The sequence below is a fragment of the Geotrypetes seraphini genome, chromosome 15 (assembly GCF_902459505.1).
Source record: "Geotrypetes seraphini chromosome 15, aGeoSer1.1, whole genome shotgun sequence".
NCBI lineage: Eukaryota > Metazoa > Chordata > Amphibia > Gymnophiona > Dermophiidae > Geotrypetes > Geotrypetes seraphini.
In genome coordinates this window covers 57,021,007-57,035,271 of record NC_047098.1, presented here as the reverse complement: position 1 = coordinate 57,035,271, position 14,265 = coordinate 57,021,007, and the positions used below count along the sequence as shown (strand labels likewise).

The following is a 14,265-nucleotide window of genomic DNA, read 5'->3' as shown; positions in this document are numbered from 1 at the left end:
TAGAGTGGAAATGAAGTATGAAATTCACAAAAGGTGTTGCTTCTCCAGTTGTCACAGTTGCTTGGTGCCATGCCGACTGAAGAAGCCCTTTCTGGAAACGTCAATCGCTCCTCCTACACTTACTTGCTCCACTTCATCACTTCATCATGCTTCTATTCCTTTCTCTCCTCTCTTCTACCTTCCAAAGTATTTAGATCAATGCTGTCTTGTTAAAATGTTTATTTTATTTTTATTTTTCCTCTAACTCTACTTTTCACTTCTCTATTACCCTCCAGGTACTTTAGTTAGATTGTGAGCCTTCGGGACAGTAAGGGAATTTTTCAAGTACCTTTCTTATTTCTAATCTTAATGTATATTTTCTGTAAACCGCTTAGAACCTAACGGATGTAGCGGTATATAAGAAATAAATTACATTACATTACATGTGCCAAGCTTCTGGCTGTTCTAACCAGCGAGTTAACTCATTTCATCATTGGCACTGTGCAATAACACCACCCAAATCTGGGACTGCTTTGCTTGGAAGAATTATGTATCATCCCACTGATTCCTCATGAAACACCAATAGCTACCTCAACATCTTTTGATGTCAAACAGGCTAACTAAGTAGCCAGAAAATCAAGGAGGAGGAAGAGCTTCAGCAGGCCCAGGGCTCCCTCTAGGGCAGTAAGAGAAGAATGGAGAGAAGGGCTGGGAACAGCAGAGGGTAAAGATAGAAGAGTCTTCAGAGCTGCTTCAGGCAGCACATTATATGGGATTACAGTTAGAGCCAGGGTGAGAGGAGAGTACAGAATTCAGAAGAGGAGGCTAACACAAGAGAAGACCTAGGAGCAGCAGTAGAGAGCATGGGGGGAAGGGAAGGGTTGGGGACAGGAGAAGAAAATATCCTCAGTGAATTTAGGAAAGGGACTAGAGCAGCTAGCATAAATTTAGCAACACAAAACAGGAATATGTGTAGGTTCCTTTGGAAACAAGAAAAATGACAATGACAAACATATTTAAGTAAGGTGGCTATAATTTCCTGTGTTCTTACATTATGCAAAAGAAACATCTACAAAACTATCCATTAGAAATATAACAAACACAAGCAACAATTAAATAGAAAGTTAAAAATACAAGACACCCATACAGGATCAATACTAATGTTCTGGCCTATATCCTGAGTCTTGCACATTTAAAACTCTAAAATACTGTAGTTTTGTAAAATAAGATCTACTTTAATTGGGGGACAAAACTTGTGGCCTCTGTTTCTAGTAATTTCCATATAAATGATCAGATTTATCAGGCCCATAACAGTATGGTATACACAATCATGTGGAATATGCATTATTGTCTAACTACCATGTTAAATCTCTAGGGAAATTAAAGCACTGGTGTGCCATTATAAGCAAAAAGAAGCCATATATTGATTGCATGCTGAACCTTATTGGACCAAAGTGAATGATAGCGCACATGAGCTTTCAAGACCGCATTGGGCTCTTCTTGAAATACTGTTTCTAAAACATTTTGAGTGCATCTGATGTTAAGACAGTAATCAAAATATGTACAAGTGTTAGGCATTCAAAAAAAAATCTCAGACATCATCTATTATGAAGTATGGCTTTATTTCATGAAAAAAATACATGATTTGACACTTATTCAGGGGCCTCTAATAAATATAAACATTTTAATACAATACATTTCTTCAAATTTTCAGTTATTTTTCATTTAAATATAATCAGCATTTCAATTCAGATTTATAGAACACTAGATCCACTCTTAAACTGAATATTTTGTTACCAAGATCAAGTTTATTTTGCAAAGGGATAAACAGCTACCTCTTCTCTTCCTATCATGTATACTCTAGAAGTGAGGAGGGACAGGGGAGATATGATACAGACACTTAAATACTTGAAAGGTATTAATATAGAACTAAATCTTTTCCAGAGAAGGAAAAAGGTAAAACTAGAGGGCATAACTTGACTTGAAGGGTGGAAGACTTAGGAGTAGTGCTGCTGCCCGATTCGAATTTCATTTTGTAAAAAATCAAACTCACCGATTCGTCTGGCCCCTTGCTAGAGACCCGTTCGGGGTTTCCCTCTGCCACCGGAATCCTTCCATCTAATGTAACTTCCGGTTTTGCGAAACCAGAAGTTACACCAGAAGCAAGGATTCCAGTGGCAGAGGGAAAGCTGAGAGAACCTTTGGGTGCAGAACAGCGGCAACAAGGTGATTTTTAATTGGTTGGCTGGCAGCAGATGCCCGCACCTCATCTTCCCGCATGCATGCTCATGCTTCCCCAGGAGCCTGGCAAACGCCCCCAATCCACCACCTGCATGCATCGCTCTTGCTGCTGCTGCTCAGTGGTGCGCGCCTGCTCTTCTGGGTCCTGCCAGCAGCTGGCCTTTCATCGGCTACATGATGGCCAGAGTTCTGCACACCTGCGAGCACCAGGTGACGTGGTGGTGCTGCTCGAGGGCTCCCGAGGAGTGGTGCGAGCGCATTGGAAGTGCTGCAGTGCGGAGACGCTTCTCACTCGGCTTTTGCAAGGCCGCATCTTCTGCAACTAACAGGTAAAGTGTATGTAAGCTGTGCGAAGTGCCCGGAGGTAGGTGCCACAATGCACGAGTGTTACCCTTTGTCAGCCAAATACTGGGCTTCTGTGTTGGGAGTCAGAACTGGGGGGAGATGGACTTGGAGTTGGTGGACTGGAGAAGGAGAGATGGGTAGAAGATGGAGGGGGGAAGATGGATGGACTTGGGGGAGAGGGGATTTGGAGGGGGGAGAGGGGGAAATGGGGGAGGGATAGAAGAAATAATGGATATAAAAACAGGAGAGGGAGAGAGATGGTGGACAATGGGATTTAGGGAGAGAAGGAACAGAAAGGGAGAGAAGTACACGAAGGGGGTTGGTAGAGATACTGGATAGGAGGGTAGTTGGGAAGAGAAAGGGAGAGCTGGTGGAACCTGGGGTGGTGGGGAAGGAGGGAGATATGCTGGATGAAAGGGTAGTTGAAAAAAGGTGGATCTGGGTATGTAGACGAAAAAAAGGAAAGATGCCAGACCTCCGGGGGTGGGAAGGGAAACAGAAGGGGAGGACAGAAATAGAAGATGGATGGTTAGCATCAAGAAAGAAGGAGATCCTGGCAAGTGAGTTATCAGAAGACAACCAGAGCATGGGACCAACAAGATATGAATAATGACCAGACAACAAAAGATAGAAAAAATAATTTTATTTTCTATTTTGTGATTACAATGTCAGATTTGAAATGTGTATTCTGCCAGAGGTGGTTTTAGACCGTGAACGAGCTAGGATTTAACAGTGAGAGGAAATGTCTTTTTTTGTTTATTTTCTTTACACCACAACACCAGTGTGGATAGGAGAGGGCAAAGGGGGTGAAGAGGCTATAAAATAAACCCATCAGGATGTTTGAAAAAAAATACCCATTTGGGCAGGAAAATCGAATAAAAAAAAAAATCGATTCAATAGGCTGAATCGAATCAAAATATTTTTTCCTGAATCGGGCAGCACTACTTAGGAGTAATGTTAGGAAATTATTTTTCACGGATGCCTGGAATACCCTCCCAAAGGAGGTGGTGGAGAGGAAAATGGTGATGGAATTTTAAAAAGTGTGGGATAAACACAAAGAATTTCCAATTAGAAAACAAATGGTATAAATTAAAGAACTAAGGCCAGTATTGGCAGACTTGTATAGTTTGTGTTCCATATTTGGTGATTCAGTGTAGGATGGGCTGGGGAGGGTATCAATGGAAACTTTACTAACTTGGAATATGAGGACGTTATTGGTCAGACTTTACAGCAAACAATGGGATGGTTGAATAGGCTGGAGCACTGGTTCCCAAACCTGTCCTGGAGGACCCCCAGGCCAGTCGGGTTTTCAGGATAGTCCTAATGAATATGCATGAGAGAGATGTGCATATAATAGAGGTAACAAATCAAAAATATACAGGTTCTGCATGCAATTGGATTAGTATTAAACAAGAGGAAAAGACCTCAGAAGTCTGCACCATGAAGAATATTTAATTCTGACAATGGTTTCTCAGCAGGACAGGTTCTCAATCATTGGTTTCAAAAACCTCTCGTGACCGATTAACAAAAACTTTTTAATCGTGTATTCAACACATCTCACTTTTTAATCGGTAATTGATATAATGCATATAATAGAGGTGCCAGGCATGCAAATCTGCTCCATGCATATTCATTATGGCTAACCTGAAAACCCGACCGGCCTGGGGGTCCTCCAGGACAGGTTTGGGAACCACTGGGCTGGAGTGAGCTTCGATGGCAACTTCAGCAGTTGGAATCTAGGGCAATACCAGGTGGACTTTAGTCTATGACCCAGAAATATCAAAGAAGAGACAAGTTCATTTAATCACGCATTTTTAATAAGAATAACTAATGGACAGACTGGATGGACCATTCAGGTCTTTGTTTGCCGTCATTTACTATGTTTGATTTTGGGGTTTTGGGTTTGTTTGTTTTTTTTGGGGGGGGGGTATGTTTCATGCAGAGCTTTCCACAGTTTCCAAATATCTATCCTCCCTTGAGTAGTGGACAAAATTTTCTCTTAAGTTATCATACTGGCTTACAGCATTAGACATGTTTGGCTTAACATCTACAGTTCTACTACAACCAGATAATTCCAAGATCATCAGACTGCCATGTTGTTGTCCAAGTAGTCAAAATGACGAATTGCTAACTGTTCTTTCTTTCAGTGAACTCTTTTCCAACAGATGGCAGCAGACACTCAATGCATGAAAGGACCATAACTATCAAAGTCCAGAGGTCCTCTGCTCAAAAGGTCATTCTGGCTCCTTTCTTCACATATAAGTTGTCATGTAAAAGACTTTACTAAAGCCACTGTATGGTCTACACCGCATGCTACATCTACCACATTACCTGGTACAGTCACCTGGAAAACAAAACATATAAACAGCCCAACTACATCAAATATTTGGATACAACTAATAAAATCCTGTTGGCATTTGCATTGTTAATATTGTTTCTAAGATTATTACTGTATAATTCTTAGGCTTCCCAGCAAATTAGTTTCAATACAGACCGCAAAGTATTTATGGATGTTAATTCTGAAAGCAATAAACTTGTAGCATCAAATTCCAACCTGCACCCACCTATTTATTTTATTTATTTAAATACCACTTATATCCTAAGTGGTTTTACGTTCAAGTACTTTATCATAGTTCCCTATCTGTCCCAGCGGGCTCAAACTCTATCTAGTATACCTGGGACAATGGACTTGCCCATGGTCACAAGGAGCAGTGAGGGATTTGAACCCACAACCTCAGGGTGCCGAGCCTGTAGCTCTAACCACTGCACCACACACTCCCACAAAAGGAACTATTGCATAAACAGTGAACGTCTGAATGAACTGTAGGATGATTAGGGCAAAGAAAGCTAAATTAATTATCAGCTCTGCCAGAATTTAGTACCGTTTACTTCTCAGCTTTCCTGCTTTTTTGAGCTGTGCCACTTCAAAGTGACTAAAAGCTAGGATTGGCAAGACACAACGATGAGTTTGGTCATCTCCAATTGGGTGTTGATTTGATCCGGCTTTGTCAATGGAAAAGTGATGTAGTTTATCTTTAATGGATTCTCCATAGGCAGGAGAATTAATCAGCCACATCAAGTTGGCGACATCATCCTATGGTTCTGAGAGAGACCTGCTCTCTCAGAGTTCAGGAAAACAGACATGGTTGTTTTGAAAATGCATGTGTGCATTCTTGGCCCATACAGAATACTTCAGTCTTCTTTTGTCCACTTACTCAACTATATGAGTAAGCGGACAAGATCTGCATAGCCGAGATATCCTATTGTATATAGAGAACCTCTATTACTCCTTCTCTAATGCTCCCAAATGTGACATAATATGCACCATTGTTGCTTGCATCATCCAAAATGGTTCCATAAAGAAAACTAAGGGCTGGCAATGCTTGGTTTATAACAAAAGGTAGTTTGTACTTTTAACAGTTTCATCCCATCTTTCCACCTTTATAATGCTTTGTCTCAAGCACCTCAGTCTAACACCCTGATAAATATACAACAGTTTATCTATATATATATACACACACACACACACAACCCCACACAGTTGCACTGCCCTCACTGTACCACAATTCCTGAATCCCTGGCTCGGTATCTCTATAAACACCCCACATTTCCATTCAATTCTTGAGTTCTGAATCCCTGCTTTCCCCTTCCAACTTCAATCCTGGGTTCACCATTTCACCAGACTCATACCTTCTCTCTCAAATTCCACATTCTCTACACCTGTATGTATCCTCTCTCTTTCCTCTTTCAAAATTTCCTCATCCCACCACTCCTTTTAAAACTCACCCTCTCCACACAATGATCAGAGTTTCCAGGAGAAAGGAGCAGGTGGGTTTCCTCAATACACCACCTCATTTTTTTTTCTTTTTAATTTTGAAGTTTATGTGAGAGCCTTCAAATGCAAATTTTGAACAAACAACCGTGGCTTTTGATCTCAGTGAATGGGAATAAATATGATGAACATAGCCCCATTTCTTGTAAGAGATTATAATCATCTAAGCTAGTACACCATCACCTGGCTACATACATGTGCTTAACAAATCCCACACAAAATTAACAGAACTTATTCCATTATTTGTGGTGAATATATATTTTTTTGAGACCCGGCCAATATTTATGTGGTTGTCCTGTGCTTAGAGATATGATCTATCTCAGTATAACTAATAAACAAACTATCTATTAATTACCTAGTTAATTTTTTTAGTAACTAGTGAAGAAGCTAATTTACATTTAGTGGAAAGTAACTGAAATCAGTTACTTTTTATCCCATGTAACTAGTAACGGTAGCTAGTTACTTTTTTTTACAGTTACTTTGTCTTTTCCCACAGAGTTCAATAGACTTATAGACATAATTCTGAAGATGGAAGGAAGGGAAATCTGGCATAAAGTACACACCTTTTATAGCCTAGAAGAACATTTTATATATTTTATACATGCACAACACATAAGAGAGTTAAGGGTCAGTTTATGCTTGAGTTCAGTATGGGCAAATGATTTGGTGGTTAGCCAATGAATGAACCTCAAATAGTCCTGATTACAGAAGACATATGGGACAGACCGAAGGTCCATCAAGCCCAGTATCCTCTTTCCAACAGTGGCTAATGTAGGTCCCAAGTACCTAGCTAGATCCCAAGATTATTTTAGTTAATATTTGTGCATATGTATTAGAAAAGTGAGAGATTAATTGTTATACTACTACTATTGTTATTTGGTATTGTTTAATTATTGTGTATTTTTATGTAATTCGCCCAGAACTTTGGATGGAGTGAGATATATATTTGATAAACAGAGTAAGACCAGAAGGAAGTAATCATATTTTGAGGAAAGCAGAAGGTCCTATTTCTTTCACCTCAAATCCCATGCTGATAAACGGTAGTTAGGATATAAATGCAATAAAGCAGAAACCCCTCTACAGTACACCTACTTTTCCTGTTATTTATAAATGGTAGCATATTTCTTCTTATCTATCAGGAGGATACAGAGGAATCCACAAAGTGGCTGCTTACTGCTGTAAAAGGTGGAATAACTTCTTTTCTTACATTGAGATTAAATGATCTTCTGCACAAGGACAGCTTGCTGCAATAACAATCACTCAGTATGGTAGTATATTGATTCAAGGAAAGGTGATGTGGCACCCAAGGCTTTGTTGCATTGTCAAAAGAGCCGATTAAGAAGAAAGATACTGGCAAGTATAAATAGAAGACAAGAATATCAGTGTGAGGAAATGGGCAGAGTTGGTTTATTATTTCATTGTGGGGTCAATTCATGCCTTGTAGGATAATATGGAACTTAAATGCAGAGAGATTTATATGCTAGGACAGGCTGAATTGAACAGGCCAAATGGCTGATTAGAGATTGTCTGAAAAGTAAATCCTCTGTGTCGGAAAGCAGTTCCAGGCATTTAAATTCTTAAGTATCTAGACTAACCAAAATAATAAACTGCCTAAATCCGAGTTTGCATACCTCCTTTTAGTAAGATGTGATCCCAGTATTATAACCTGCGTAGAAATAACAGTTAAACCCCCAAAGCAATAATATATTTTTATTAGACTGCCACCATATTTCTTGGTTTAACCACACTCTTTATAAGTTAATATTTCTGAAATATACATACTGTATATCTTTGGCACTTGGATTGCAAGGAACCTTCCAAAAGGATAATTATCACTAGTATCCGATGAGAATATGAAGCACAGTTACTTACCTGTAACATGTGTTATCCGAGAACAGCAAGCAGTTATTCTCATGTGTGTGTGATGTCATCCACAGAGCTCTGGTATGGATGTTTCAAAGTGTGCTGCCACTTTAAGACTCTTGAGCATGCCTGTGCGTCAGCTCCTCCATATCCTCCAGTTCAGTCGCAAGCTAAAAAGATGGTTGTGAGAATAACTGCCTACTGTCCTTGGATGACATGTTACAGGTAAGTAACTGTGCTTTATCCCAGGACAAGCAGACAGGATATTCTCACATGTGGGGCTCCCTAGCTGCCAGGGTCATACCTCTGAAAAGAAGGATATCGCCAACTACCATGAGCCTGGTGAGACCAAGCAGACTGAGGGAGATTGGCTTCTAGAAGGAAAATACATTTCATATAACAGCTTTGCCAAATTGGCTGTTCTGTCTGGAATAGGTCTCCAGGCAGTAGTGGGAAGTGAAGGTGTGAATGGAGAACCAGGTAGCTGCCTCACAAATGTCCTCAACGCGGGTAGAATAGAAATAAGCTACTGTGGTCACCATGGCTGTGTGCTGTGATATGGTCTTCGAGCAAAAGTCCAACTCCAGCATAGCAGAAGGAGATACAGTCTGCCAGCCATGTTGAGATGGTCCTCTTGGTGAAGGGGACTTCCAGAGGCCACTGGAGAGGATGGCAGAATCGGAGGAGGAGTGTGGACCATTTTCGCTAAGAGATAGAAGATAAGAACAACTTTTTCCACCATTCCATGTTATCTGCTAATTTGCTGGTGCAAAGGAAATAGAGGGGTCTTTTGCTGCCCGGAGCTTTGCCGAGGTAGGCAAGCTAATGCCAGAGGCTGGCGATATCTGTGTATCGAATAAAAAGAGGAGCACCTGTAGGTAATTGAATACCTCCTGGACAACCGAGGCTCACAAGGTTTGGAACAGAATAAGATGGTCATGCAGTCAGCATGACGCTCAATTCTCTGGGAAGATTCCTCAATGCAATCTCCAAATAAAAAAAGATAAAGCGCACATGTCTTTACCAAGCTTCTTCGCTCTGCAAAAATGAAAGAAACTGGAGGTCTCATGAAGCACGGAAGGATATGAGGAGCTGACAAAAAGGCAGCATGGGCTCACTCAAAACTCTTAAAGTGGCAATGCACTGTCATCCACGGAGCCCTGGCACAGACATTTCAATCGCCCACACATGAGAATATCCTGCCTGCTTGTCCTGGGATAACGGAGACATTTTTAACAGCTGCTCTTAAGATTTCTTCAGACCTGGAGTTCACAACTCCAGCCATCAGACCATACCTCATCTTTACAAATAAATCACATAATGTCTGTGGGTATCAAATATCTATTTATCAAAAACAAAGCTGTCTTCTCTGTAAAAAAAAAAAAAAAAAAAAGCCTACTGAGATTTATACACTAATTGGAGTTACTTGCATGGTGCATGATCTGTACACAAACAATTCAGATACTGTATGTACTCGGAGAAAGGCATAGAGTGCTATATCAATGGGAGCTGTAACCACTGCAACATTCTATACTCAAGAAACATGATGCCTAGGTCTGACTAACTTCTCTGTACTATTTTATAGGAACACCATGGCTTGAGCTGTGATGCATTTGCAACTGAATATGTTAAACACTTGTAGCATAAAGGAATGCATTTGCTTACCCTCCATGGAAAAAACTGGTCATCAGTTGTACCAATCCCTAGGCATCCCCGGAGGTTCTTTCCCCATACAAACAGCTCCCCTTGATCTACAAAAAGATATACACAGACAAATCATACACTTAGTAAAATGTCATATCATGCCTCAGTTTCCTTCCAGGTATAATCTCTTCAATGCTTCTGAAGGGGTGGAAGGCCATCTTTCTCCACCGCCAGCACATCTCAGTGGCCAGCACATCTCAATGCAGCCTGCTGTAGACAGTTATATCCACAACAATGAATATTCTAAGATTCCCATTCTGTAGTTGTTTGAGTTACTTCAGATTTAAGTCCCAGCTTAATCAGATAAACCTAATTAAAGTAACAGCTAGACTAGCTAAAGTCCTTTTCAATGGGAGTCTTAAAATATTATCTAAACACCCAAGTATGCAACACAGTCAACATATCACAAAAGTGTCACTGAATAACTTGTCTAAAGGGTACATGTCTAGTAGAGGGTCTCAGGAAATGACAAGACTTGCTTTTAGACTTGCTATATACAGTGTTCCCCTGGGCATTCGCGGCTCCTAGTCCCAGTCATTTGCGGTATTCTCCAACCAGGACTTCAGCTCCTGATTGAAGCCTGACTTTAGTGCAGGAAGAAGTGGTCAGAGCATACCGCGAGTGATTTCCTCCAGCTGCCCTATTGTGTCGCTCCTTTCTGAACCCTCTCGATATGGCGATACTCAAGAGGGTTCTGAACCCTCTCGATATGGCGATACTCAAGAGGGTTCAGAAAAAGAGCGACACGATTGATAAAAGGTATGGAAAACCTTTCATACGCTGAAAGATTGGAGAAACTGGGGCTCTTTTCTCTGGAGAAGCAGAGACTTAGAGGGGACGTGATAGAGACTTACAAGATCATGAAGGGCATAGAAAAAGTGGAGAGGGCCAGATTTTCAAACTTTCGAAAACTACAAGAACGAGAGGCCATTCGGAAAAATTAAGAGGGGACAGATTCAGAACCAGTGCTAGGAAGTTCTTCTTCACCCAAAGGGTGGTGGACACCTGGAATGCGCTTCCAGATGGTGTGATAGGACAGAATACGGTATTGGGGTTCAAGAAGGGATTGGACAATTTCCTGAAGGAAAAGGAGATAGAAGGGTATGGATAGAGGATCACTATACAGGTCCTGGACCTGATGGGCCGCCGCATGAGCAGACTGCTGGGCATGATGGACCTCTAGTCTGACCCAGCAGAGGCACTACTTATGTTCTCCAACCTCCCCAGGTAAAACGGAACCCCCGCGAATATCAGGGAAGTACTGTACGAAAGTAAATAAAAAAGTAAAGGCAAAATACATTTAATGGCTTTACTAGAAGTAACTGTGAGCAACTGAAGATATCATTTTTCCCCATGCAAGATGACACATTTGTTGTATCATTGAACTAGTGTCTGCATTCCTGCAGAGAAGTTTTTTGGCTGCTCCCGAAGCCAGGTGAATACCACTTCCTTTTCTCTGGGGAAAAAGCGCACTGGTATTTCAGTTTGACTTAAGCAGTGCCTTTGACCTCATCGACCATGACATTCTGATCAGATGCCTCGATTCTATAGGCATTTCAGGACAGGTACTAACCTGGTTCACAGGCTTCCTAAAAAAACCGCACCTACCAGGTCCACAGCGATGGAACCTTTTCCCATTCTTGGTGTAACCCCTGCGGAGTTCCACATGGCTCCCCTCTCTCCCCTTCTCTGTTCAACATCTACATGGCATCACTGGGACATATGCTATCCGATTTAAAATTGAAACCATACATAAATGCAGATGACATTACAATTATCATCCCATAACCTCACTGACACAAGAGACTGAACAACTCACCTCCTCTGTTCTCACTATGGTAGAACAATGGACTACACAGTTCAAACTAAAACTAAACCCAGAAAAAAATAAGCTTTTCCTCGCAAGTCCTAACCACAAGCTAGCGAATACCTCTCCGAAATTAAACGGGCTAACTTACCCAATCAATTCCTCCATTAAAATCCTTGGAGTCATCCTGGACCGATGCCTGACTTTTCAAGACCATACCAATGCTCAGGGTAAAAAATGCTTTTGCACCCTCTGGAAACTCTGTACCATCAAACACTACTTTGACTTCCTCTCCTTTCGATTGCTGGTTCAGTCTCTAATTCTAAGCACCTTAGATTACTGCAATATCATATATTTGGGATCCTTCAAGAAAACCATCAAACGCCTGAGAATCATTCAGAATACTGCTGTCCGTCTCATTTATGGTCTCAAAAAGTCAGATCATGTAAGCACGTTCTACATAAAACTTCACTGGTTGCCAATGAAGGCAAGGGTCATCGCCTGCCTTTGCTTCAAAACCTTAACGGGTTCATCCCCAATTTACCTGTCGTGCCATTTTGTGTTTCCAGGCACCACTTGCACACGTAGTGACTATCTGTTTGCCTTCCACTCCATGAAGGGCTGTGTTTACAAGAGATTCCTTGAAAGAACACTGTCATTCCAAGCTGGCAAATGGAATAAATGTCTAACCACCTTCATTTCAAGTGCACCCTCCTACCAATCCTTCAGGAAATCAATTAAAACCTATCTCTTTGATAAATTTCTCCGACTCCTTCCTACCTTGTTATATCACTGAAATACCTGCTGTATCTCTGACATATTTCCGGTTATACCTAACCTCTCTCGGCTTACTAATGTAATTGAAATTTGTTACGAATGTACTTGACAATTTTTTCTGTAACATCGCTGTATATGTACAGTCTCTTCCTCTGTAAACCGTTCTGAACTGCTTGTGGTATTGCGATATACAAAAATAAAGTTATTATTATTATTATTAAAATTCAACAATTAAAATTACCAGCCTTCCTGGATAAGCTCATAATGCCATACTCAATTCCGAGGTCTCTCAGATACACAAATCAGTACCTCTTATCCCTCTTTAAAGGTAATAAACACAAGAAATATGGAAATTTTCTCCATCACTGCTCTTCAAATCTGGAACCATTTACCACTTTACCTTAGAGAAGAATCTACCTGGAGAAATTTAGGGTGCTCTCAAATGCTATCTTTACACAGACGCTTTTGAAATATAAATACTTAGGTAGTCCAACCACCCTTTCTTTCAATCATAGTTCAGGCATAATTTAAACAGCAATTACTTCTAGGTAATTCCTGATTCCTTCCTGTTGTTTTTTCCTTATTTGTGTTTTTCTATTTAAACTGTAGTTCTCATTCCATCCTCCCCAAACTACGTCATGAGTAATGTCTTTTGTTTATATGTCTCAAAGATTATTTTATTTCCATGCAAATTGCTTTGAAATTTTTATGTAAGCCTTTTTATCAAATTTTAATAAAACCTGAAACCTCCAATTTTTTAACAGAAAATAGATTAATCACACACATCATCTAAATGACAAAAAAACCTTGCAATAATCAGGTATCAGAGCCATTTTGAGCACATTTGGATCAAGTTCACAACTGGAGCACAAAAGAATGTTCAATGTCACAGGATCCAGTGGCGTAACGAGGGTGGGAGGCACCTGGTGCGGTGGTGCTCTCCTCATCCTCTTCTCCACCCCTGCTCCTTCCCTGTTTCCCCCCCCCCCCAATTCTGCATGCATCGCATCCCTTCCCCCATACCTCTAACTTCACCTGTGAAAGCAACATCTCCAACCTGCTGCCCGCGCCGGCCTCGGCTCTCCCTTTGATGTCACTTCCTGGTTAGAGGAAGAGCTAAAGCCAGCGTGAGAAGCAGATTGGAGCTGCTGCTCACGCTGGTGAAGACTTAGAGGCACAGGGGAAGGGAAGGAGTGCAAACGGTGGGGAAGTACCAGAGGGCAGAGAGGAGAGGTGCTGGCACCCCCACCAAGATGGCACCTGGGGCGGTCCACCCCTTCACTAGGTCACTGACAAGATCTAATTGTTCCATCTCCTTGGCTAACTTTGCCTCCTTGTGCTCTGCTTTACTTGTCTGAGTTTGGTAGCATTAATTTAACTTTACATTCCAATGATTAATTAAAGTTGCAGAAATTCACAACTAGCATAAAAGTTGTCACCTTCAGAGTAAGCAGTCTTTCTGGCATCTGCCTTCATTAGTGCTCATCAAGGTTGAGGAAAGCAGTAAAGAATATACTTCCAGCATGAAGGTGACACCATTCAAATTCTGTTGAACATTTCACAGTTTAATGAGCAGACATAAAACCAAGAGCATATTTTAGAAATCAGATCTACAGTGCTACCACCAAGAGCTCTGAATTCTGCCAGAGCCCAATCCCATGACACTGCTTTTCAGATCACAGCCCCAGCGATACCAAAGGATCTTCATAACAGGCAC

At 41.1% G+C, this 14,265-nt stretch overlaps 1 protein-coding gene across 5 annotated transcripts in view; it reads right to left on the bottom strand.

Moving 5' to 3' along the window:
* Positions 1-4,256: 4,256 nt before the first annotated feature.
* Positions 4,257-14,265, bottom strand: part of RCC1L (RCC1 like) — a 38,427-nt gene continuing 28,418 nt past the window's right edge. For 4 of the 5 annotated variants that reach the window (XM_033922245.1, XM_033922240.1, XM_033922244.1 and 1 more), the window contains exons 10-11: positions 9,926-10,011; positions 4,257-4,909 (exon numbers count right to left, since the gene is read on the bottom strand). In XM_033922245.1, coding sequence (XP_033778136.1) covers positions 4,832-4,909; positions 9,926-10,011 — 164 coding nt within the window. In that variant the 3' untranslated portion in view covers positions 4,257-4,831. The other variant, XM_033922241.1, reaches the window with a different exon arrangement.